Source organism: Lates calcarifer, linkage group LG4 (genome assembly GCF_001640805.2).
Source record: "Lates calcarifer isolate ASB-BC8 linkage group LG4, TLL_Latcal_v3, whole genome shotgun sequence".
NCBI classification, from domain to species: domain Eukaryota; kingdom Metazoa; phylum Chordata; class Actinopteri; family Centropomidae; genus Lates; species Lates calcarifer.
In genome coordinates this window covers 19,579,231-19,605,990 of record NC_066836.1, presented here as the reverse complement: position 1 = coordinate 19,605,990, position 26,760 = coordinate 19,579,231, and the positions used below count along the sequence as shown (strand labels likewise).

Genomic DNA, 26,760 nt, shown 5'->3' with positions numbered 1-26,760 from the left:
ATTACAAAGCCAAAGAAGCTTGAGAAAGCCGCGTCCAGCCAGCTGCATGGGTTGAGCAATACAGTGCGGCGCGTTTGAGCTGCCTGCCTGACAGAATCCATCACAGAAACAAACCGCCCCCTCCCACTCCGAGTGCCCCCGCTTCAGATGCAACTCAAAATACATAAAGCCTCCATGTTGCACGGGGAATGTAGGGCCAGCAGATATGAACTGTTTGCCTAGAGGTGTTAGCGAACTTTAACGTTGAACAACTTGCATTTGGTACATGTTTTTGGACAAGAGCATTTCTCCGACCGTCTTCCTAGTGTTTTCAACGTTGTTTCGGGCACGGCCTCGCATTCTGGATGATCGGAGCTTCGCAGCTAACTCGCTAACCCAGGCTACTTGCTAACTTCAGCTAGTTAGCAATTCAGCGTCGGTTGTTTTTGTTTTTTTTAGCCACACATGCTGTCGGTGCTGCCTGCAAAATATTTGTTTGCAGTGATGATATTTTGCGGAGAGCCATAAATGACAGCCATTCACTGGCTTTCATTCACCACCGTGCTAGCTGGCTGGCTACCCCCGCTGCCCCAAGACTTCGCCACGGACGGTTGCCTGGCTTTGTGGGCTAGCTGGTCACCCTCATCTTAAACAGCTAGCTAATAGGAGCTAGCAAACGAAGCAAGCGCGCTAGTACGAATAACGTTGTGGGAAACAAAACAGGAACAACCACTCGTCTAAATGGACCACATGTCCATAATAACCCAAGTTTCCAACCCGAAGGAGGAGGAAATAATATCCTTTAACCAAGAAAAAGGTAAGGAGAAGTCTGTTAACAGCAGATAAGTAGTGCTAGCTGGCTAACTACTTTTCTCTTCTGACGTTAGCGTTTAGCTCGCGCTTGCTAGCTGCGCTGGTAGTTGAAAGCACCGGTTGCCTGTTGTGGTGGTTGTATAAAAACCCTGGGAACATGAATAGCATTAGTTTAAAAACTCTTTCTAAGCAACAAGTTTATCAGAAGTGCTTGTTCCGAATAAGTTCTCGAACTAGCTTAACGTGTGTTTGTTGCGGCGTCAGTATGAAGAGCGCTCCAGTGTCAAAACGTGTGGTTTTATCCCATTAACGTTGGATGAATTAACATTAACACATGTGTTGTCAAACAGTAATCGTCCACACTAAGTCCCCAAGTATTCGCTTCTAAATATTAGTATTGAACACTTTCCTGTTTGTAGTTCGGCGACCTAACTGGTTTAAATGATTTGACAGGTGATTCACTTTATGAATCACGATCACATTAAACTAGAAAGTTGATAATGGTTTTCTCTGAGGGTTAGCAAAGAGTTCTTTGGGACAAGGCAAGTATGCAGAGGAGAACTATCTCTTTTCACTAATGTCAGGAGATTCAACACATTTTTCTTAAGACGTTAAACTTTGATGTGGCAAAGCCATCACAACTTTGATCATTTGGTTGGATGGACAGATTTACATTGCCAGTGAGATTGTCTTAGACCTTGATGGTTGTCTGTCTTGTGTGTTACCCAGTAAAATTCGCCATGAGTTAAGGTGGTGTTTTCTTATTTTTGTCATCAGCAAAAATGTACTCATATTTCTTGTACAATCATTATTTTGAGTTTCAGCTCATAAACGTCCACATATATGGGGATGTAAGGGTCAAATGGTAGTGTCTGTCTTAATTAACAGAGACACTCCCCGCTTACACTTATGCATGATCTGCAGTGGAGGTCAAACCTCTCCTTTAAGTCCATAGCAGCTAACGTTCATTCATTCCCATTCCTTGGGCAGCTCTGACACTTTCCGGGTCACCCGGGCCCATGCGATGTGTATCAGTATCACATCTCAAACCTCCCTTGTCAGTCCATTAGTAATGTGAGAACTTCAGTCTTTCAAGCTTAACAATGCATTCTCCTCTGAGGGTACAAAAGTATCCCGCCAGCAAGTACTATGGATTCTGTGTGACTTGAACATATGCGGGAGTTATGGGAGAATATCCTTGCAATGTATGGCAGTAACAATATGCAGATTCCACTGTAGTCATACACACTTTACAAACAGCTTAATATTATGTTTCAGTAAAAATATTATCAAGATGCTGTTATTTTCCTGAAAGGGCTTATTTGTATTTTAGCAATCATAATTTGGTGCTTGGAGTTTGTGTTGTGCTGGGAAAAAACGATGAAGTCATTTGGGGTCACTTGGTATGAGCAGTGTTGAAATGACTAGTCAATTTAGTGGTAAGTTGATAGGAACGGTTTAAGTAAGTTTTCCAGTAAAAATGCCAGACAGTGCAGGCTGTGGCTTCATAAAAGCAGAATTGTTTTGGCCTTCCTTTGTTTCTTGGTAAGTTTATTTTTTTTCCCTTTGGTCTTTGAGCTGTTGGTCAGAGAAAGTTGGATGATGTGAGGCAGCACGGTGGGCTTGTGATGTGTATTTGTCATTTATAGATTAAATGGTTCATTGTAAGATCGACAATTTAACTGATAGTTTCATTTAGCGAGCAAGAAAGTGGCAAAGTATTTGTATTGTTTTCCTGAACTCACGTTCTGTTGTGTATTGTTAGGGGCGCATTGTGGTCTTCTGAGTTTAACCTAGGTAAATTATTTTTAAATTGTTTTATTCCTATAGAACAATTCAGCACATCTCAATCAGAGACAATACTTGAGATGTCATGTTAATGGAGCACCTGGTGTCAGTTTCACTCTGCTATTATTGTGTATGAACTCAAAATGTTTTACCCACATAAGAGTTTGCATGGCACCACACACAGTGGGCACTGTATGAAAATCTCACCTAATGTTTGCCTGAGTAAGAGTTGTCTGTTATGCAGGACACAGTTGAGTAAGAAGACAAAGTAGAGCAGTGATGTTGCTGTTTGTTTCCTACTTCTTCCATTTTCTCTTAACAATGAGTCATACAGAAGTCGCCCCTTGGGGCTCAGTCAAATATTACCATCATTATTGGAATTGTATGGCCATGTTCTTAATTCTATTTGTTCTTAACATTTTGAAAACTGCAAGGTTTCAGTATAATGGGAATAGTCACAGGCTGTTATTCTGACCATAATCCAGTACTTATTTTGTGTTTAACATTTTAATGGACATATTTCTACAGTATCCTACAGTAGGAAGATTTATTTAATACACATTCAGCCAACGATTTGACTGTCCCTTATCTATTGCAAATCACATAACATGTAGCCCATCCCAGCAGCTGTCCTAGAGTAATTTAACAGGTAGTCTTCCATTGCTTGAACAGGCTCCAAACTGTCTGGACAAAAATTGACCACCTTTGCTCTCAGTGTTCCTTTACTGGCTGTCTTACGACATGTGCCTGCCTTTCACACTGGTTTGGCTGCCAAGCAGCAGCCTAAATATAGACTTGCTGCCCTGTTGGCCAGGGCACCACTGACCTCGAGGCCAAGTATAACTACATGCAAAGATGACAATGATAATTTTCCTCATTCTTGCAGTTGTACTAGGCTTAGGTTTGGAAAAGAAACACGCAAAAACTTTTTAAATAACATTGTTGGGGCTGTGGGCTTAGTGGGTCTTGTTTTCGTGTTGGGATTTTGGACGGCGTTGATGAAGGGGGGTTTCAACTATTTAAAGTCACCACCCTACTGAGACTGTTGGACTAGCACCTTAATGCATCTGTGAGATGAATGGGTGTCTCTTACATGATCCATTCACCCTTCTGATGAATACTCTTCTACCGTCATGGAATCCAACCTTTCTGAAGATTGATTTATGCATGGCGCTGTGCATTAAGTGTTAAATTTGTTCAATGACAGTCATCATAATATCAGCCAGATAGGTTTTTTTGGTAAACACATCAAGTATATGCTTTTTTTAAACTTCTGATTTGTTATCTCTAGCCTATAGTTTTTCTAGCAACCAAAAAAATTGGACAATATAACTGGAATAATATACATTCTATATTTTATTATTACAAGGTTTGTTGTACGTTTAATTATAACAAACCATGGTCCAGCAGTTGAGTGGTTTGATTGAATCCATGGGCCAGCTTGGGCCTTCCTGTGTGGAGTCTGCATCTTCACCCTGTGATCTATGCAGGTTAAATCAATTGGTCACTTTTAAGTGAACATGAGTGTAAAAGGTTGTCTGTGTCAGACCTGTGTTTGACAGGGAACATGTCAGTAGTTTCTTGGCACCTGTGCAAATAAGAAAGTAGAAATGTTAAAATACATTCACTTATTTTTACATATTATTTTCCCTTAATCCACGAGTTTAGTATGAACAACTTTTATTAATGTGGCTGCATGTAAGTTTTAGTTGTCTGTGGTTAGTTAATGAAGCAAAAGACCTGACAATCGATTATTGATTGATTACAGGTTCCAATCTTTTGTTTTGGTTTTTGAGTGTTGGGAAGAACCTTCTGTTTACATTTTGGATCGTACATATTGAGCCTTTTAAAGGCTAACTTGTGAACATGTTGGGTTTTGTGTAATACAAGTAATTGCTTGTATTTCTACATCTGGCAACAACTGTTGTCCTGCACAGTCTATAGAGCAGCGTCTTAAACATTTGGTTCTGTGCCACTTCTTCATATACCTTCTCTTAGTATTCATATATCATATGTACAGTATTCAGGTATATATTTTTTAACGTTGGAGGGGGCCTGAACTCCATCATTTTGACATTGAGTCACCTTTTTTTAATTGTTGTTGTAGATTAAAGGAATAAAGACACTAAGACTGTAGAATTGTTAAGTCAAATGCCCGGTGTACCTCCTAGACCAAATAAGTTTTAAGATTACACTGCAGTGCTTACAGCAGGCGGTGTGGGATTGATTTAAGCTTCTCACTGTACTGGACTAACCCTTTGTCAAAGCTATATGACGTGAAGCTTCACCACAAACCCAGCCATGAATCTAGGACACAACATAGACTCCTCAACTAGAGAGAGGAAAATGACTGAACCTCTGGACACTTTTCTTGGTCAGACTTTTACTGAAAGTTGTTACGCCTACTGATTCATAATTTAGTGTGTTTGTGTGTGGACTGCCTGGTCCTGGATAATTTACCTCAAAGGCATAAGACCAGAGGAGGAACAGCATAGGGAATATTTTGCCATGTCCAGTAAATGGTTTATTTATTCATTTATTTATTGGTAATGAAATGCTGGAATGTGTGTGGGAAAGATGAGTAAAGGTACTGAGTTTTGACCTGCAACTTTGTTCATTTAACTAAGTTCACCCTCTCATTAGTGAATTACTATGCCACATCCACCCCAGGTGAGTGATGTGTTTGAGGCCCAGTTCTGCTCTGTGCATGACTCAGTAGTCCTCGGTGTTTTCTGAGGGTCTTTGTGCAGGACATAAATACAGCAGCTGGTTATAGTGATGAGTCACAGGAAGCTGACAACTACCTCACTGTCCCAGTTTTACAGTACTATAGAGCTGAAATGACAAGACCAAGTAAAAAAGAAGTTGTGTGGTGCCCGTTGGGTTATTTTTAGATTTAAACCAAGATTACTATGGCAGATTTGATCATCTCAACAGTGTTGCTGTCTAACTTAAGCTGGAGGATCACAGAGCACAATTTTGTTGGTTTTCCTTCGGGGGTTTTTCAGAATTTCTCAAAGAAAGTTTTCTATAATTTCATGCTCTGGTGATATTTGTAAACAAATCTCTAAATCACTTCATTACTTTGGTATTTAGTGGTTGTTGCAATGTTGTGTGAAAGTTTGGTATTTTCCAGTGGATTGGGTCAGGTTGTGGCCATTATACTCTGGAAAATAAGGCAGTCACAGGAATTTTTTATGCATCCTGTTTTATTCCTCTTCCACATTAGCACCTGCAGATTGCTGCTTTTTGTTTTGGATGCTAAAAAGATGGAAATATGGTTTTCATGAAGGATTTTTTTCTGGATTACTTGTGGTATGAACTGAAGAGCAGTGTCTTGTGTGCATTTACGTGCATTTAAGTGATGGGCATGGCCTAGTCGGTTTCACTTGAAATTTGTTTATTTGGCTAATTCTTCAATAAAAAAAAATCTACTTAGATATTTCTATACTCTAGAAAGATGTATCCACATTAACATGGAAAATCAAAAATTGTGTTTACATATAAATATGTCTATTGTTAAAACCTTTTTTACACACACACAATGCAAGATATTTTATTTAATATCGCAATAAAGTGAACTGTAACACAACAAACAAACTAACAGTGGTAATAGCCTGATAGCCTGAGTTTCAGTTGCATTATTTTATTATCACTAACTGATTAAGATTTCAATTCAGTGCGTTCAGGTTTTAAGTTACTTAAAATAGTCACTGAATGCTTAAATGTTATTTCCTTGTCGATGGATGCATATTGTACTTAACTTGTCTAGAGGTGAAGGTGCTTGTGTTACTGATAAGATGTAGTCTAAATATGCAGCACAGTATGCTCTCACTCCAAAGGCAGTAATTAATGTGACTGGAAGCCAGTGATGGGGGGAAATGACAGAGAGATCAGGGAGTGCAGAAAGTGTTTCATGTAGCTGTGACGCTGTCTGTGTCTGATACCTCTGACTACACTTATGACTATTTATAGCTGTAAAATATAGAATTTAAGTAATCTTTTTAACCACACATTGTGGTATCTTGCCCTTGCATGACATGATAAGAGGCTCTAGTTTCTTTTGTGGCCTCAAGATACCACGATACGTAGCAATGTTTTGTTGGAAAAACACATGTCAAAGCTGATGTAAAAATGAGTGTAAGTGATGTAAAAATAATTCTGGCATTTGTACGGGTTGTCTAAAGTTTGTTGTTGTAAGTGATACAGCGAACACCTTATTTGATGCATTTTCTACAGGCCTGATGTGTCAGGTCTGATTTGTATTTGTTTAAGGCCAGGAGAACAAAGTGGCACAATATCAAGATGCCAAAAGACATGACATAATGCTATTTGCTCTTCACTGGTCTTCAATTGCAAAAGCATTCTGGTTGTGTGTGCTGAGGGGGTGAGCGGGGGGTGGGGGGGCCTAATGGGTGGAGAGGAATGCAGCCTTGTATAGGCTCTGCGGGGTCTGAGGGCCTCCCACCTCCTCCCTCCGTTGCATGTCCAGGCTGCTTCAGTCACTCACCTGCCAGCTGAAATATGGGAGGGAAAAGTAAGCAAGCATACAAAATGGAGACTCCTGGGCCAATCAGGTGACAGGAGCCACGACAGGGCAAAAAGGAGGAGGGAGGAGCATGCAGCCTCCAACTTGTCACTATTAATAAAAGCTCAGTGTCTGATTTAGGCCCTGCTCCATAGTCCTGGAATGAGAGGCGATTTGCAATCAGAGCAGAGCACGCTGAACTGTCGCTATGTGTGACTGATGAAGTCACCCAGCCAACTAAGTTATTTTCTGATCAATGGTGCCAGGTCTGGTCAACAAAAACCAACACTAATGCCATTTAATCACACTGTCAAGGTCTCACCTTTTGTTGTGATTCAGTCTAGCTCACACCACTGTGGTCACTAGGAGAATTGTAATGAACAAATAACAGTTTGTTCCCAGTTATTCGAGCAGTATCCACAGCTCAGCCTGCAAACAACCAAATGTAAACGCTTCCCAACTTCAGCCTGCTCCACTTTTTACAACAGAACATCGATTTGCATATCCACTTGTTCACCCTTCGCTCTCCCTCCCCCTCCTGTTGTTTTGACAGCGTCCCAGTCGAACAACAGCCTAAAGAAGCAGAGGAGCCGGAGCATCTTCAGCACATTCTTCTGCTGCTTCCGCAACTATAATGTGGAGCCACCAGCCACCAACACCAACACCAGCTCGCTGCCTCCACCTGTTGAAGAGAATGGATCGCCTCCCAAGGTGAGCTGCTGGACTACTATGTGCTAAATGTCTTATTTTGGACTTGTAAACTGTAACAGGAATATTCCCATCTGCGTATGTTTTGAAGTGTTTTCATCTGTTGTAAATTGTCTGTTTTTGTGAATAGTGTTTTCTCTTTGTTGTGTTTTTTCTTTATATCCGTGCCATTCTTTGTTTTTTTTTGGTCTCTTTTTTTGTTCTCCTTCCTTCCCCTTACCCTGTTTTGTATGTACGTGTCTATCTCTCTTGTGTTGTAGTGTGACCAGGTCGAGGTCATCCCTGTCCCTAGTGTATGTATTGCCTTTTTTCTTTTCCTTTGCATGCAGGCTGAGTGGGCTGGTGCTGGCACATCCTGTCTGTGTGGGCTCCAGTGCTCCTCAGAGGGTTTAGCTCTGCTACCATACTGCAGCTCATTTTCAGCCCGTCGTAGCACTGGCTGTGTGGAAGGTGCATATGCACCTATGGGTTTAAATGGTGCCTCAGTGCCTGACCTGCATGAGTGACACTTGGTGGTTTGTATGCTTTCGAAAGTATTGTGACACTAACTGCCTAACAAGTTAAGTGTAAAACTAATCGCCTCAGGAGCTTCCCTGCAAGATGTAAATCCAGTTATTATGCTACTTATCCATGTAATTGAATAATGTTAGTGAGAGTTAAGCTCCATAGTAGCTCCTGGTCTTTAGGTTTTCTCCCTCAGTTAAAGGGAAAAACCAAAGGATCCTGTCACTCAAGGAAGAAATTATCTAGTGGTTTGGCCAACATACCAATTAAATCATCTATCATTGACCGTATGAAACTCAACTCCTCAGATCCATCAAATGTGAATGGATTTTGAACACAGCACTGTTCCTGCATTGAGGCATAGTCCCCACATGACGTCATTGCATTGTGCCCACACTTGAATTTGAAGTTTATTTATAATTCGGTTTGGTTTCAAGGAAACTAAAACTGCAGCAGCAGCTAACCTTTGCATGGCCTTTGTGAGAATGTGTTTAGTTATTATTAATAGTTTTATTTATGTAAGTCTTAATCTAAAAATCTAAGTAGAGCATTAGTTAGGTGGCTGTGAATAGGTGAGAGTTTCTGGTGATGAGGAATACAGTAGGGTGTAATTTTAAAGATATGAGTCCATCAGATGCATCATTTCAGGCTTCTCAGCTGCATCGTTACCCATGGAAATGCTCTTCCTAATGTGGTGTTGGCTTTTCTGCTCAGCCTTACACATTAATTTATGCAGTGTATAGGTGAAGCGCTTTTTCTGTGTCTCTCTAACATCATCACTCTGTCCATATATCTGACATTATCTGCCTTGTCCTCCCCGCAGCCACCAGCCAAATACCTCCTACCAGAGATGAAAATATCTGACTATGGCAAAAAGTGTGTTGTGATTGACTTGGATGAAACGCTCGTCCACAGCTCATTCAAGGTAAGAAGAGGCTAAAGCTCAAATTGAGGTTTAATATTGATGTTCTGTACAGTTGTATGTTGTCATCTTACAGTACGCAAAAGTGAGCTCCCTTGTGAACATCACAATCTTAACTTAAAAGCAGAATTTGACAGAAAAAGAAAAGAAAATCACAACTTTCACGACCCTGAAAACATAAGTGCATTTTACCTGAGCATTGACCTAAATCTTTGACATTATCTTTGCTCAGCCAATAACAGGAAGTTAAAGTTGTGTTAAATCCATTAGGTCGCTATGTAAACAAAGCCAGGAGAGGAGCAGGTGGTGGAGCATGTGTTGTAGTAAGAACAAGGGCAATATTACAGTCCTGATTGTGCCTGCAGAATAAGAGCAGGATGATGATGATAGGAAAGACTGAAGGCCGACTGATGTTGGCAACCAGCTACAGTTAATAGAATTTCTTCTTTATCTTTAAAAAGCATCATTACATGTAAAACATTGTCTGAGGTGCAGCAATTACAGTAACCTAAGGTGACAGTTGAACTCCAGAATATGTTGGGTGTAGACCTCATTCTGCTCCTTTTCCTGTTTATCCCCCGTCCCCCTACCTTTTTAAAAGTGTTTTAACCTTAACTCATCCTGTCTGTCCAATTCCTGACTGAGGATGACCGCCTGGTTGTCTCTTTTGTTAGATTACTGTACAGGTTGCAGGGGAATGAGAACAACCAGGAGCAATTTGTTTTGGCTAAAAATGAAACCCAATTATCTTCCTGACAATCTGTGAAACATGGAGTTTTAGTGTTACTGGTAGGACCTCTGCTGGCTAGTTGTGGTACTATACCAATTGTTTGACTATAATAATGATATGCTACTATTTTGTGTTTCTTACCACAGCCCATCAGCAATGCAGATTTTATTGTTCCAGTGGAGATCGATGGTACTGTTCATCAGGTACTGTACACACAACAGAAAAACATTTTGAATGAAGGTTACCTTTTTATTAAGGGCAAGAGCACCATTTGCTTCTATGTGAAGATCCTGAGGAAAATGGCTGTGATCCAGTTCAAGTAATCCAGGATAGGCTGTGTGTATCCTGGTTGGCCTATTCATGATTACTTGCACTGGGTGGCAGCTGCTGGACTAATGAGGGGACAAAAGAGTCGATGACATTTGAACTACGTGACAGTAATGTCTTTTAAAGATGTTTGATGTGTATGTGTGTAGCACAACTATCTTTTCTAGCTGTCCTCAAAAGCTGTTGTTGTACATAACATCTCACAGTCTTTGTACTGCAATAAATAACACAAAATTGTGCTTCTCACAAAATCTTTGCTCTCAGTTTTTGTCTGGCACTCCTCTTACACCTTGTGTTGTTTTTTCTCTAATCTTGCCTAAAATCTGTGGTGTGTCTTGCAGGTGTATGTGCTGAAACGACCCCACGTGGATGAGTTTCTTCAAAAGATGGGAGAACTGTTTGAATGTGTGCTGTTTACAGCCAGTCTTGCCAAGGTGTGTTTAGCTGCGGACTTGCTTTCTGTTCTGACACGTGTTTTGGTAACAAGCCAATGACACCCATGGGCCTATGAACATCTTCTGTTTCCCTGTTCTGGTCTGTACTTTTCATCCGCTCTCGCTGTCTGAATTTTCACACTACCTCTGCTTTGCTATCCATCTGTATCTTTTGCATCTTAACCTGTACAGCATGGGTAAGTTTAATGAGATAGAAATAATCATGTTAGGGGCTGATTTCTATGTAGTATCAAATATTCCTCATGCTGAGTGAGGCAGCTGAGCTAGGTGTTGGTGGTGCTTGTTGTGTCATAGAGTATAGTTTCCTGAGGCATCTTCCCTGTCAGGAAAACACAGCTGTGAACCTGCTCTGCTTCCTTTTGGAATATAGTGTAGCATTTAGTTTTTACAAGTTGTTCTTTTAGTGTTTTATGTATATATGTCTAATATTTGTTTTTATATTAGTGAAACATTTTTCTTGTTTGACTTGGGCAGTATGCAGACCCTGTGGCAGACCTGCTGGACCAGTGGGGTGTGTTTCGAGCGCGACTCTTCCGAGAATCCTGCGTTTTTCACAGAGGAAACTACGTCAAAGACCTTAGCCGGCTCGGACGCGAACTCAGCAATGTCATCATTGTTGACAATTCACCCGCCTCCTACATTTTCCACCCAGAAAATGCTGTGAGTTTTGTCTAACATTACTTCATAGTTCTACACAATGATGCATTCAAAATAGTTCTGGCACAACATTTAATACTCAGATATATCAGGTTACTTCCAGTTGCGCATTTAAAAAAATAGTTTTATTTGGGGGTCTCTTCCCATTTTCGAGCAAATTCTCAGTTGATATTAAACAGGAGCTAACAGGAGGTGGTTTCCCTGTCTCCCTAGGTCCCAGTTCAGTCCTGGTTTGACGACATGAATGACACAGAGCTCCTGGACCTGCTGCCTTTCTTTGAGGGACTCAGCAAAGAAGAAGAGGTTTACGGAGTCCTGCAGAATCTGAGAAGCAGGTAGCAGGACACACCACAGCGCCGCCTGTGTGATCTCCATCCTCCTCTCTGTCGATCTCTGCCCCTTTCTACAACCACATCTATCAGACTCAGGCAGATCCTCCCACACGCGCCCCTCTTGTCTCTGCCCCAAGGGGACGCCTTGGAGTCTCACTGTGGAAACCTTAATCCTGTCTCTGCTCTCATCTCCTGGTGACTGGCTGCCTTCTGTGTGCCATCAGAAAAAAACACAAACACTTAACATCCCAGGAGCACTGTGTCTCACAAAAACAACACCAGAAAGTGTACAGAGTGTTTAAGTTGGTAATATGGGGGACAAAATGCTAAGAGGAATGAACTCTGGTCTTTATTTTCAAACCAACAAAGTTTTACTATTCGGTGAAGTGCTTATTTTAAAACCAAAAAAGAAAAAAAAAAAACATCTTTTTGTCTGAAACTTCTTTTGTGGTACCACACAAAAGTCTGAAAAGATTTTGTCCTCGTATTGTTGCTATGCAGGCAGTTTCTGGTAGTAGAAAGGACTGTGATTCTCTTTTCTTACTGAATGAAGTGCCTTGTGTGAATGTTGTTTATATGGGGAGATATTTTGTACATGGCATATTTCCAGAGTACTTCAGTCTTTTCACACACAATATGCTTTAAAGTGGACACAGAAGTATCTTTATACAAAAGTTTTACTTTAGTTTTTTTGATCATCAAACGCTGGGTAAATGTCTCCATATTATTCTCTTTTTTTCCCAGTATGCTTGTGCCATTATATAGATGTGACCTTGTTTCTTTCTGCTTTCAATATATGTAGAAATAGTTAACTTGTTTTAGGCAAAGGAGTACGTTTGCAATTTGCGTTTGATAGTTTTGATCTGAAAGCTCAGATAAAATTGTGCCATTTGTTTTTCTGTTTCTCACATTACTCCCCTTTATCCCATTTTATTATTTGCCAAATAAGGAAATTAAGTTTTAACAGGCTTCATATCTTAAACAGAGGTCAACTGTAACTGTTAAACCATTAAGTACTAAGCATAGCATTATAGGTTTTATTCTTTTGACAGATAGATGTCAAATTCATTTGTATATTTTTAATGTTATGAGGTCCTTGTTTGTCATGTCATGCTTATCAGATGGCTAACTTGTAGCCCACTTTTTATTATTATTATTTTTCGGTTGTTTTTTTTGGCGCACTCTTTAGTGGTGCAGCTTCACCCTTAGGGGATGATCTTTCTCCACAATTGTACACAGTTGGCAAAGGAATCCCTTTTGTTGTTTCAGATGGTCTTGGATCTCACAGTAAATGGGTCGAGTGCCATGTTTTTATTTTTTCATGAGGGTAGTGTCTTTAGAGAATATAGGATAGTGTCAGGTTGAGTCTGGACAGTGTTGAAATCACACCATTCTCTCCTGATTTACATGTGGTGAAGGTCCTGGTGTACCACCAGTGGAGACAATGTGTGGCGTTTACCTTCCCAGACTCATTTTAACTGCTCTTCACCTCAGTGCCTAACTTTGAGAGGAGCCGCGCAAACCGAATGCTGCAACATTAGCTACCATGGCAATAAACCTTTTTTGGGGGGAGTTTCCATCCCAAGTGTTTGGTTTGGGTGTCTAGAGCACTGGAAAAGGCTAGCTGTGATAGGTGTAACAGTAAAGCTGGCTTGGTCATCACAATGATTTTCAGTGTTCACAAATTAACCTTCAAACATTAATTTTTCACATTATTTGATCCAAAAGCATAATTTAGTCCTTTAATCATTTTAGAATAAAAGGTCAATTATTCAACATCTAAATGATTTTTTTTTTTTTTTTTTTTTTCAAAAATGTAAGTACTGATACGACTTGAATGTTGCTTGGTCTATCTCAGCAACAGCAGCCAAACGACCTTGTATCGTTAACTACATTGCCATACTTATCAGCTTTTGTTTTGGAAGAAAGTAAAAAAAGGACGCCTTCCAAACCTACAGATGGGTGCTCAGTCCTGGCCCATCCAGATAGCCCTCCACATGTTAGGGGCCAGCTTGAAACGAGACCACTGCGCCACTGCAAAAGGACTGTGAAGAACCTCATCATGGCATTGATGCCTTACTGCCTGTGGAGGCACAAAGCAATGTTTCTTCATTAATTCCAAGGTTACATCTACAGCGTCGTCTCGTTAGTATTTTCTTATGGAGTGTGGCTTGGCCATATATGTGGACCATATGTGGTTCATACATTGTGAAACAATAAAATGAAGCAATGAAGCTTGAAAAAGCTCTTGTCGTGCCATCTAGGGATTGTAAGCCCCAACACACCTCATTTGCTTTATTGCTTGGTTTATGGGTCATGATGTTGTAGTAAAAAGACCTACACTACTTCATAATTTCCACCATTTTTTGTCTTTTCCAGTTGAATGGCTGCTGCTCCTTCAGGCGTATTAAAACATTTCATTTCTTTTGCATAAGCATTTGTGTTGGTGATGAGTGCTCTGCTCATGATGATGGTTTCAGTGCAATGTCCTTTTCTAAGAAGTGTTTGGTCCACTCTTCTCAACCTCTCAATGATTACCTTTCTCTGAAAATGTTGTTTGTATCATTGTGATATTTTTCTACCTACCTTTTGTCAGTATTTGGTTTGAAAAGTTGCATATTACCCACTGTATACTTTCTTTCAGATCTGTAGTGTCCCTCTCTCTTGCCTTTGGTAAGAACTCTCAGTCAGGTCTTGTCTTTCCTATCAGGGGACATGTGTGTGAGTATGTGTTGTGTGTGTGTGTGTGTGTGTGTGTCCTTGATTTTTCTTTGTGTATCACCTCACTCATAATCACACATTCATTATTTTGTATTGATTTAACACCAAAGTTCTACAACACTTGAGTTCAAGTCACAGCTTTTTTTTTTTTAATTTTGGATCAGGTTCTTCACTTTTTGTTCATGTTGGCTTACTTTGAGTGTTGGCAGCGTGTTGTCATCCTGAGCATCAGTTTTTTTTCTTTCTGTCTTTCCATAATAAAAGGCTTCATTGAAACAATTTTGTCATGTCTGTTTTGTTTTCAAATGTCTGATATGTCTGATATGGTATATGAATTAAGGCCAAAGATCATCTCTGCAGACTGGTGTGACTGTGGTTTCCTCTGTACCTTATGTGGTACGAAACTCCAAAAGTCATGAGAGAGAATGTTATTTGTGTTCTGTTACTATATTTTACAGTCAATTTATTTTGCCATTAATTTCCTTACAGATATGTCACAATAAAGCACATTTTTATGAAGAAATGTTGCTCGTCTTCTGTCAGCAGACTAATGGCAAACAAACTTTTTCACAACCAGCTTATTAAGTCTCTTTACAATTTGTCACACTGGCAGTTGGTACAACAAATTAACTTTAATCTGCAATATATTTCTGGCCACTTAGGTGCTGTTGGAACAAGCATCAAACAACTGACGAAGCTTTCATGTTGATGTTGGCAAATAGTTGTCTGTTTACACAGTCAACAAATATGGAGCAACATTAATATTCATTTGAATCTGTGTTTGTGGCCTCCTGAGTGGATGATCGTTACCTGTGTCATGTGATCCATTGCTTACATAACATATTTCTCATAGCTACCCTATGTACTTAAGACATGAAATAACCTTCCACTTCATTTCATTCAACAGTAAACTAACCCATCCCCTTCCTGACCTCTTGACTGACACTCTGTGTACCAAGGATGTGTACATTCAAGGTTGACTAGGAAATCATTTTATTCTGTGGAAAGCCTCAAGTAGCTCAGCCTCAAACAAGTTTCCTTCTTTTGGTGTTTGCATAAAATACAGTGGGTCAAAAAGATACTTGGTTTTCCTGTTGTATGCGCTGCAGGCTAATATTGCCATTAGCTCAGTTACTGTCATAATTAGCGAACAGACAGGTTATTAAGTAAGATACAGCAGTGTTATTCCACTGGGTGACCAAGCACCAAGATTATTAATAAGGTTTCTCTTTATGTGACTACAGGTGTAAGTACTGTTTTAGTCAAAGTGCTGAAAAAAAGACAGACAGGTGTTTGTGCTTACATTTTTTTATCTTCATCCTGATTTACAAAAAGATAAAGATATAGTTGTGATAATACATGAAAAATAATCATACTTGATGACTAAAATTACTGATGAGGACAAAGCACAGTTTCTATGTTGCCTTATGTTTCTACAGAATGAATAAAATGGTCATTTGAATAAAAAAGATTTAAATAGACAATTCATTGACTGAGCAGAAATGAGAGACACAAGCTGTCCGTGAAAAATTCAATGCCATTGCAAACTGAACACGGTGTAACACTAGTGCAACTCATACAGACCAATGAAAACAGCCTGTAAAGTAGTCCCTGCAATGTCATTCATCTGTTGTATTATAAAGTCGAGCAAACCTAGTGTGTATGTACAGTATTAGTGTGCAGTTTTAACTGGCACCATTGTCCCTTGACAAGATGGTAAGTAGCTGTTTAAACTTCTGGAATGAAGCCAATAAGTTAATCATGAACTAAAACTACAGAGCAAAAAACTAAATGAAAAAAGACTATAAAATCTATTTAAAAAGACATGGCTGTATAATGGAGGTCCTAGTGTCCTGCAGAGGCACATGCCAGTCAGTGATGTCTCACTCAGCATCGATGACCATGATGTGAACAAAGAGCCCAGCTGAGGGGAGAAGGTCTCCATTCTTGTTGAGCAGAGGCACATGTCTGTATCCTGTATGAAAATACAAAATGGTTTCAATCAGTGATGAGAAAAAGGAGAACATGAAGCGCTCTTTGAGCAGCGTGTGAACTGAGTTTTCTATGTTCAACCAGAGAGCAGAGAGCTCCTTTCTCTGTTCATTTATGAAGTTTGAAAACAAAGAGCCATCAGTGGTTTTAGCAGTAAGGGGCGAAAGGACCTGATAAATGCAGCAAATATCCACAGCCAGCTGCTGAACTCACCCATTTTTAAGCTGCTGAGTGGAAGTGTGTACTGTCCCACAAACTCATTATCAGACGTGGAGTCATAGTCTTCCACAACAAAGCGCACCAGTGCCAGATCAGGCACATACACATCAAACTGGAAGTTTTCATTCCATGAAGGGTTAAAGCCTAAAATGAAACAGAGAAACACACCTTCAGTAAAATGATGTCTCATGGTTGTTGTGCATCATCAGTTTCTGATTGTGCATTCTAAGAGTTATTCTGTGATCTTTTAACCTGCTTCATCTACTTAAAAGGCCTCACACATTTCCCAGAATGCATTTTGACAACCCCCAGGCGGTGTGAAAACATTAGCTGCATTCTTTATACGCAGTGTAAGTCGAGTAGGAGTTTTTCCTGGTCAACAAGAAACAGTCAAACAAACTCAAAATACTATGTGTGTTGTGGCTGCAATGCATTTTGGTCAATTGAGGCTTTTAATAGTAGACATTTTCTGTCATGCCTCTAGATAATCCTCAAGTCAACCCGCATACTGATATTTACCTTTAATTTCAGATAATTGGAAAATGTCAAACACAATGTAACTGTGAAAAATTAAAAAAAAAAAAAATGCTACAAAGGGTAAATATATGACCAATATCTGCCTTTTGTAAACTGTATTCAGTCATAAAAGTACAGTATAAAACACATGTATAAATTTGAAAGGAAAGGTACCATTGTTATCAACAGCATTGGTTTCTTTCTCAGCAACATCAGCCGGCACTCCATGCACCTGCACTTTAACCAGCGGGTCCACTATGGAGGATTTCTTCTTGTTCACTTTGGGGAGCTGGTGGGCTGATATAACCTGGTGACGGGTTGAGATACATCGAGTCAGATAAAGAAGATCGTCCACTATATGAGCTCTTTACTGCAGAACAGGACTTTGAACAGGGTGCTTGCAGCAAATGCTTTGGACTGATACCAGTGTGTGTGTTCACAGTCCTCACCATGACATGGAGCGTCTTGTGCTTCAGCCAGTCTCCACGAGTCAGAGTGATAGGGTCAAACTCTGTGGCTATGTCTCTCATGTAGGCTGGTTTCAGGATGTAGCCGCTCTTCCCGTTAACCACGAATCTACCCAGGTTCAAATCCATGTCTGTGCAGGTTGTCTGGAAGTTTAGGGCCACTGAAAAGGAATTATTAAGAGTGATCTATAAAACTAAGTGTTTCTCATCAGTTCAACTTACAGATTTCCCCTTGGTCTAGACTAGACTGTACACATGATAGTTTGTAATTTCCCGCTCATGTCAGTAAGATGTACCGATTTGGCAGCCGGCGTTCCACAGGGGCACTGGGTTGTAGTTGGAGGAGTCTGTCCTGGAGCCTGCTGGATAGATGCGGCTCAGCTTCTCCACATTATGACGGATGTAGGCATTCGCTGTAGAGAGCACATCAGGAATGAATATCTTGTTATTGACTGAGCTGAACCTAGGTTTGAGATTCTGTCATCACACAGTAGAGTGTGTGTTAAGTCCTACAACATACAGTGCATGTCATGAACATTTAATTCTGTAGCTGTGTCAAATCTAGACAGTAATTCAGCCTGGAGTCTTCCTCACCAGACTCCTCTGCCAGTTTCATGGCCTTTCCCTCCTTGAAGGACGACATCTCGTAGAAGCTCAGGTTTTGTCTGGCGTCCTCGAAGCCGTGGAAATGGACGCTCTTACAGTAGATCACCATGTCTGACAGCTCTTTTGCTAGTTTCAGCTTCTTTTTTTTCTAAACATTAAATACAATTTAAAGCTGGGTGAAAAATGACATATCTCTCAGTGCATTCATTCATGTAGTCTTCTTCGATGTAGCTCCCACCTTGCTGCTCTCCTTTGCCTCCTCCTTTTCCTCCTCATCATTCGACTCTTCCTCCTCCGTCACGTCGGTGTCGTCAGCCGCTGCAGCCTTAGTTGCAAAGGTGGCCTCCAGTTTGTTTAATCTCTTCCCTTTGATCAGGAACTTCCCCTTTAATTCCTGGAAGTCCATGCACACACATTAATAAACACATATAAGCGCCTGGTATCGTTAGAATTATCTGTCATCAGAGGACAAAAAATAAATCTACTTATAGATAAGAGTGAATACCAACCTCAGGAGATGGGAATTCTGTAGGCATGCCATCCCCCAGCGGAGCGGTAATGAGTGCGCTGCCCAGGATGGTGCTCATGTGATGGGCCATGACTTCCTGCTGCTTCACACTGCAGTGGTTCTCCAAGGAGAGGATCACGGGGTAATCGGACGTCTGATGATGAGCAGAAGAGAAGAGTTTTCATTGAATCTATACAACAATATACTGGATTCTACTGGGCACTACATTACTGCACGCACCTTAAAAGCATACTCCTTGATGGCTTTGATTGTGTCTTTGAAGAGGATCTTAGAGGTGAATGTGTAGCCGTGGTAGATCACTGGCTCATCATCATCTCCGTCCCAGCAGTCCAGCTCTACGCAGCGGCAGCCCTTCAGCAGAGCCCTGAGAGAGTCACAATCAGTGGAACTGAATATCTGTACTAACAAATAGCTCTATACAGCAGTCAGAAAGGCCTGAGGTCACTGTCTGTGTAGCCCTGGTGACAGATGGTTGAGATAAATGAATTTGTCTCAGTGCAGCCTGGACCAGTGTAAAAATAAAACTTTTCTCAAAAGCCACATCTTACCCCTTCAGAGTTTTTGTAATGACTTGTTTTGTTGTTGATGCAGTGGTTTGTTGTTGACTACCAATTTTGGCTGCATAAACCGATTCTGGTTAGACAAATATTATTTCTATCTATGAGTATATCAGTATATTACAGCTACAGCAGCTGAAATCATTTCAAGAACAGATTCTTAGAGGTTGGATGAAATCTTACCTGATATAAGCCTCTGTGCTGCTGGGCCCCTTGAGCTGATCCTCCATGAGGTAAGTGTTGTGTGAGGAGGAGATGAAGTAGTGGTTGAGGGGCTGGCTCATATCCTGGTACACGTCCTTGTGAACTGGATTTAGGATCCAGGCCTCTGGATGATGCACGTACATGAGGAAGCCATCTTTGGACAGCAGCTTCTTCTGCTTGACTGGAAATACAAAAGGAAAAGGCAGATGAGGTGACAGTGGTGCATCAGAGCAACAGTAACCTGGGGAGCAGTCATTTGTTCATGGACAAAGGGTGTGAGTGTCATATTTTGCTGTTTCCCTCAAGAGGATCAGGTTCCTGTTCTTGCTTCATCATGAAATCCAAGATAAAAGAGTCTTGTTGAAAAGACTACAGGTGAATAAACTGAATCTGAGTTATTTTCTGCTTTCTTTCACTTAGATAGGAGTGAGAGAGCCCAGCAGGCTTGGAAAACCTTGACTTAGTTGTGGCACAGTTGAGGGATATGTATGCAAAACAGTCATGTAATATATTACTTGTCCCTATAAGCACAAACATCACTGAATAAGTGGTTATCATTGCACGCTTCATGTATTTTAAGTTTATCTTGTAGGTTAATATTAATAGACTCTGGCTATATTTGAAAGGCCTGTCTCACTGGTTAGCTGGCTTCCCTGCATGGCGTCTGACTTGTGAAACTGCTAATGTTGTAGATCTGTCATTGGGAGTTATTCCTTAAAACTAATTTCTCCTTTATTGTAGCACAGCAGCATAAGCCTACTGGAAGTTCCACATCATCACTTGTTTTGTCTACACTTTGAAAAGTCATGTTTTTTCTGGTGTGAGTGTGATACACTGGCATTATTCAGGCCCCAAGTGTTTCCCTCTCAGTTTACATGGACAGCAGAAAACAGAGCAGTATCCTGCTATTTTTAAGTTTTGGACAGCAGATCAATGCTACAAAACCTATATTATGAATACAGAGAGGGAGACTTCCTTTGTGGTTTGGATCTCACTTAATTTTAGTGTGATATCCACCAACCATAAATCTTAGTACTGTATCAGAAAGGGGCATACTTGAATACCTGCATTAATACATGAATCCCTAAAGGTCATAATCACTAAAGTCACCCTAAAGTAATAAAAACTTAAATACAAAATGCAAAATACAACAAATATCTAGAGAAAATTAGCCCAAATTATACTGCCCTGCTGGTTTCCAGTTCTACAACCTACTATGGAGCAATCACATGTATTCCACAGCAGTGAGTCAGTCCCTGATTAAGGAAAACCACCAGAGCTGTGATGCTGAAAGACCAGGGTTGAGAAACATTGCTCCATCATGCTATGGAGAAACAACCTGAAATGAAAACACGTTATTTCAGATAATGAACTGACCATTTTCATCCGGCTCACACTTCTCAATAATCTTGTGTGCATCTGCCAGTGTAGCTTTCTCTCTCTGTTCTTTCAACAGGAATTCCACCAGGTTTTCAGAGCTCATGAAGCCCGTGGTTTTCGCGTACTCTCCGTAGATCACATCGATTTCCTCCCGATGAGTCAACAAGTCATAGAAATGTTCAATCTCCTCTCCAGCCAGGTATCCAGATTTTGATTTGTCACATTTCTATATGACGGAAATGAAACAGGAAGGTTAGTCAACACATTACACAAACCAACTGTTCTATGAACTTGATTTTATAAGGTCTTTTTAGTATTAAGAAGTTAGGGATTAAAGTGAATACATTCTCCACCATCAAGGATGGACTTTGCCTTAAATCTGTTTTTCAAATTTCTCAGCTGCTGTTTATCTAAGAACATAACATTAAGTACAGCCTGCCAAAAGACTAGCATCACAATCACTGAGGGCATCACCTTGAAGAGCATTTCTGCATAGTCGTCGTCCACATCAAGGTTGATCAGACGGAAGAAGTTCTGGACCTCTGACTGACTCAGCTTATCATCTTTGTTTTTGTCTGCTTTCCTCAGGCAGCTGTAGATCCAACTGAAATGTTTTTGATGTAAGGAACTGGATATATGCACTTTCAAATAGATTGTTGCTCATTTGTGGGGGCTGAGGACTGATAAATACATCAAGGTGTGCAGCAGGTGTGGTGGCAGGGTTTCCCACACCACAGATGCTGTTAGGATAAAAGCTTTTAAGCAACTTGTACTGTCACGACAAGGATACTGCTCTGTCTTCTGCTGGCAAGTGAGGTTGTTTAGGTTGGAGATAATTTTCTCCAGGCTGTTGACCCACTTCCTGGCCTCCTCCTCTGAGCTGGCGATGAGATCCAGGTTCTTGCGGCGGCCCTTGAACATGATGGAAAAGCAGCGGCCCTCCACCTGCTCCTCTGTGTACTTCCGCAAACCCTCTGACTGTCGGCCCATTCTCACCCCTGAGATTTCATCGACTGAGACTGAAGACAGAGAAAAGGTCCATATGTTACGTAGCACTTACAGTATTTTATTTAATAAAGAAATTCAGTGCCATTGGACTGATAGTGATAGACTGAAGAGTGTTTCGCTCTACTACAAAAACTGCTCTTTGGTATCTTCAGGCATCACAGACCAACCTGCTTGGTAAACATAAGCCTCCTGTTTGCAGTTTAATGGCATCACATTACAAGTTTCTAAGAACTGAACTACACCGTTTTTAAACAGCTGCCTTTCACTAATGTTTGAGGTCACTAATGTGTAGAGTTACTGAGTGCAGCTTTAGGGGCTGCATGCTATCACACACAGTAACAGCAATAAACCCATCACTGTACCACAGTTAACCTCAGTCTGTGACTACATGAGAACAGTTCATGGGTCTATCCAAGCAGATAATATAACCAGAACCATTTTAAACCACTCCTCCACACACTATAAAAAATCACTATCTCTACAAACACACCCATGAAACATATCACTGTTATCGTGAGCAACCCAGCTGTGTATGATAATACAAAGGTCTTTCAAACAGAAATGATCTTTTATAGCTTTTATAGTATGATCAGACCTACACTAATAATCCATGAAGGAAAAATCCATCTGTCCTGAGAAAATAGGTCATACATGTTTTTTGTTGTATCAGCGCTGAAAACACGTGTGTTGGATATTATTAAATAATATTTAGTCAGTCAAAAGTAAAGAAGGGGTGTCAGACGTGTGCACCACAACACCAGACAGATGTGTGTTAAGAGTTATGCTGGTGGGTCTCACACACATGTATTTGGGATGCTGGGACAGCACTCACAGGTCTGATTTGTCTTGAAGGTTTTCTTGGATTCGTGCCACATGGTCTTGCAGTCTTCCTGGAGTTTGAAGAAGCGAGTCTTCTTCCAGGATGTGGAACGGACTTTGAGGAGATCCCCCCCCTGCAGGAGGAACTGGAGGTCCGCATCGCCCTCCAGACCTGAGAAACCGTGTAGTAGACAGTAAAATTCAACAGAAGAAACGCTTAAGTCCTGCAGACCTACTGAGCTGAAGCCCATTTTACACAATCCATATGTCAGCTGGCTCAAATCTTTAGACTAAGCTATCCTGTCACTTGTACTCCTCTGAAAGAGCAGTAACTGAGACAGAATGATTAGAAACCCTTTACCATGCAAAGTTTCATAGCTTTACACATTAAAGACAAGATCTAGACTGAGATCTACACTGTGACAACAAAGCATGTACCGTCGTCTGACCCTGGACAACCCCTCGGTCCCATCTGCTACAAGTTATCGTTGAAATAACTGTGCAGCCTACCTAGAAGCTTTACGTTCATTTGTGTCACCTTCTGGCTTCTGGCACAGCGGCGTAATTCCTCAGCTCTGCTGAGTTTAGGTTGTCTTTGCAGGCATTTCATGATGCCCCCGGGAGCTGAAGCACTACCAGACTGTTCTCAAGGCGTTGAGACCGACCAGAGTCTGAATGGGCGTGTACCAGCCGCACTCAAAGTTCACTTTTCACTTCTGTCAGGACCCAGTTTAGGCGGTCAGCTGACAGCCAGACACGTACTTAATGTGTAATGTTTGTATACCACGGCGACAGTATCTGATTCAAAACCTCTGTTCCTATGCTGGTATTATCAAGTCATTTCATTGGATACTTTGGGAAAACGAGTTGACAAGTTTTGAAGACAGCAACACCAATTTTGAAGACATCTAAATACCCAGTAGTTTCCTTTAGATAAACCATGCAGTTAAGTCAACCAACAAATTTTAGCTTACATTAGCTATCTAATAATACCATATTGAATGTCATATAGCGAAACGTCAATTTGCTATAAAATCACAATTTACAGATACACAGGTTGGCTTAAAGTCGGAGGAAAATACAATAAACATTTAAAATATGACAGGGTGGATCTATATGATTATAAAATTATATTAGAAAAATACGTTAAGTCAGGTATTTTAAGATAACATTACAGCCCTAAAATTGTTGCCTTACAGGCTCCATCTAGTGGTGACATCGCGATACTGCCAAGTGCTGTGATTTGACTCAACACGACCAGGTTTATTCATTTCTTTAAAAAAACTTAAAGGTGCAGGCAAACACGTCAATAAACGCAGTAAATGCTGAGAGCAGAGACATGTGGACCCGTAGCACCTCCGGTAACGCTGTTTGCAGTTGGAGTTTGTTTTTCTTGGGTTAGTTTTTGGTTAGTTTGGTTTGGCGACACTTGTTTCTTGCTTGCAGCAAGGTGAAACTAGGCTGTGTAACAGGAGCCACACCTTTTGGCAAACTATAAACAAACGGAATTCTACAGGTGCTCTTCATTGAACAGTTTTCGCTCAATGGGCAAAAATGGGCAAAAAAATATAGTCAATATTCACAGTTAGTAAATATGAAACAATTGAAATGAAAGAATTATTCAAAAACAAAACCAGGCTACTCACAATTAAAGCAACAAGCAGTTTAATTTGCACAGTTAAAAAGTAATGCAAAACTTGTCTTACCGTTTCTTTTCTTTTCGATCCCATTCGTTTCCATTCTTTCGGAATTTGTTCTCTTTTTTGTACGTGGTCAAGTTTTGTTTTTCCTCGTTTCACTTGATGCACCGATTCACCTGTAGTTGTTCTTTCTTTCCATGAGCGCAAGTAGACGAGAAAACTTTGGGATTGTTGAATCGCGGTGAAGGCGGTGACACAGGTGGGTTTCTCCAGGCAGTTTGAATGGTGACAGCACTCCTGCAGGCTCCAACACCGGTTTGACAAGCCTGCCATGCAAGCTGCACTGCTGATGTCACAACAGGGTAGGTTACACCTCAACACCAGCTTTTGCCAACAGGTATGAGTCTACTCAACATATTGTTTGACCCTACATCTATCATTTAAAGCATGACACATTATTAGTTGGTCACCCATGCCAACTAAAGTGGAAAATGCTTCTTTAATCCTTGCCTTTGATAATCCTGTTGTCTGTACACAGGACTCTAGAGGAAACTCTAGATGTGAAAAAACAGGGAGGGGGTGATCACCTGAGAAGCACGCATAAGCCTCAGCATACTGTGATCAGGTTTTAAGTAATATTTACACAGCGTGGAAATTTCCTATCATCACGTGTCTACAGTCAACTTCTGCTAAAGCCTTTGGCGGTGTTCATGTTTCATGTGGACACTTGTTCCTCACATGGACAAAAGGTAAACATCAAGAGGAATAGCAGAGTTGGCTCGCTGCCAGTCCACATAGTTGACAGTGAGTTTGAGCATATTGGTTCCATTGAATGGGAAAGATGAAGTATTTTGCTTTCCTTTTCATGGGCAGCTTAGCCTTGGCTGGATAATAGCACTGCAATCACTGGTGCTTCAGGGCTCTTGTGGCTCTCAGCACTTCCCTTTCAGGCCTGGCTTACCCTCAGCGCGCTGTCAGCATCAGGATGAGTGAGCTTTAATGCAGCATCAGGGGCAGAGCTTCCGGGCAAAAGGGGTTGACCACGTCCTAAATCCATGACGTTCAGGGGAACAGGGAGGAAAACAGAATGCAGTTTGGTCTTTTGTATTGGTTTGTATGACTGCTATGGATGCATGTGATGCATGGATGAGAATACAAAATGTAGGTTATTTTCTTAATTACACAATAAAATGTCACTGCAGATGTGTACTTTAATAAATTTAACTATTCCCATTAACAAGAAAATATTATCTTAGCTTCACATTCTGTATATATGTACACCTTTCAATTGGAGAAAAGCATAAATAAAAAAATAAAAAAGAAAAGCATAAATCATCAGTTCCAGAAAAGGTTTATCTGTAGTAATGGTGCTATATAAAGAGCAAGTGGTCATCAATGAACCATGAAACCAACCAATTAAGCATGATTTCACTTCACTTCAAATCACTGTAAATAAAAGTTGTGAATGTGACTTCTCTGGTTGAAAAAGTCAGTCTTTGCTCGATGTCTGTACCTGTACAACAAGCAGTAACAGGCCCCACTGATAACTCACATACCAGTGATACCAGCCATAGTTTTGAAAGTTTTTCTCAAAACATCCTCATGTCTGAGGGCACTGTTTCAGTCACATAAATGTAGGAAATTCCTGGGGTAACCAAAGGACATGTTCCAAATAGGGTGTTAGATAAACAGCAAAAAATATGAAAACAATACGTAAACAACTGCCTAGTGTGTACAGGTCACAAACAAACACACAAACTCAGTACACTATGTTTTATGAAATGTAATGGCAAGAGTGAACTGGTGTCAACATTAAACATTATGATATGTCCATTACCTGACCAGAGCTCTCAAAGTAGCCCACAACTAAACCCAAAACATGTACATGTACTCTACCTAAGTACAAATTTAAAGTACTTGTACTTTAATTTTTACACTATTTAATAGCTATAGTTAATCATTACTTACATAACTAAGTTCTTACATACAAAGCATACAGTATCACTTTATAATATAGATAAGTAAGTACCCCATACATGATGATGCATTGATAGTAATATATATAAATAGTAACGTTTTACTTACAATGGAGCATTTCTATTGTGCAGTATTGCTATTTTTACTAGAGTAAATGTCCTCATTTACTCAAGTAAAAGTGCTGCTTGCATAGACTGTGGTATTTTAATAGGCTTCTCAAATTTCACTGTGCACCACTGAGCAAAGAAAAAAAAAGTGCCAGAAAAAAACTCATAGTTCTTGGTAGAGGCATTAGCTCCCTCTATCGGGTGTACTGAGCACAATTGTGCAGATGTGGAATGTAAGAATAAAATAATGAATATGTCTGTTGTAAATAATAAAA

General features: G+C 40.4%; 2 protein-coding genes across 5 annotated transcripts; one reads left to right on the top strand and one right to left on the bottom strand.

Moving 5' to 3' along the window:
* The first annotated feature begins 43 nt into the window (after nucleotides 1–43).
* Nucleotides 44–14,743, top strand: LOC108883918 (CTD small phosphatase-like protein). 2 transcript variants are annotated; one of them, XM_018677497.2, is made up of 8 exons: nucleotides 44–796; nucleotides 7,662–7,819; nucleotides 8,077–8,109; nucleotides 9,144–9,245; nucleotides 10,119–10,175; nucleotides 10,641–10,733; nucleotides 11,229–11,414; nucleotides 11,625–14,743. In XM_018677497.2, the coding sequence occupies exons 1-8, from the start codon at nucleotides 721–723 to the stop codon at nucleotides 11,748–11,750; spliced, it is 831 nt and encodes a 276-aa protein (XP_018533013.1). In that variant the 5' UTR covers nucleotides 44–720; the 3' UTR covers nucleotides 11,751–14,743. The 2 variants fall into 2 exon arrangements, with proteins under 2 accessions (XP_018533013.1, XP_018533014.1); XM_018677498.2 differs by lacking the exon at nucleotides 8,077–8,109 and having other exon boundaries at nucleotides 47–796.
* Nucleotides 12,885–26,538, bottom strand: LOC108883910 (1-phosphatidylinositol 4,5-bisphosphate phosphodiesterase delta-1). 3 transcript variants are annotated; one of them, XM_018677487.2, is made up of 16 exons: nucleotides 26,487–26,538; nucleotides 24,468–25,448; nucleotides 22,775–22,933; nucleotides 21,725–21,953; nucleotides 21,409–21,538; nucleotides 20,932–21,160; nucleotides 19,534–19,735; nucleotides 19,013–19,157; nucleotides 18,774–18,926; nucleotides 18,503–18,658; nucleotides 18,253–18,412; nucleotides 17,955–18,071; nucleotides 17,641–17,819; nucleotides 17,366–17,498; nucleotides 16,670–16,819; nucleotides 12,885–16,439 (listed from the first exon to the last, which is right to left on the bottom strand). In XM_018677487.2, exons 2-16 carry the CDS (start codon nucleotides 24,499–24,501, stop codon nucleotides 16,348–16,350), a joined length of 2,268 nt encoding a protein of 755 aa, XP_018533003.1. In that variant the 5' UTR covers nucleotides 24,502–25,448; nucleotides 26,487–26,538; the 3' UTR covers nucleotides 12,885–16,347. The 3 variants fall into 3 exon arrangements, with proteins under 3 accessions (XP_018533003.1, XP_018532999.1, XP_018533001.1); XM_018677483.2 differs by lacking the exons at nucleotides 24,468–25,448; nucleotides 26,487–26,538 and adding an exon at nucleotides 23,272–23,443 and having other exon boundaries at nucleotides 22,745–22,933; XM_018677485.2 differs by lacking the exons at nucleotides 24,468–25,448; nucleotides 26,487–26,538 and adding an exon at nucleotides 23,272–23,442.
* Nucleotides 26,539–26,760: the final 222 nt, after the last annotated feature.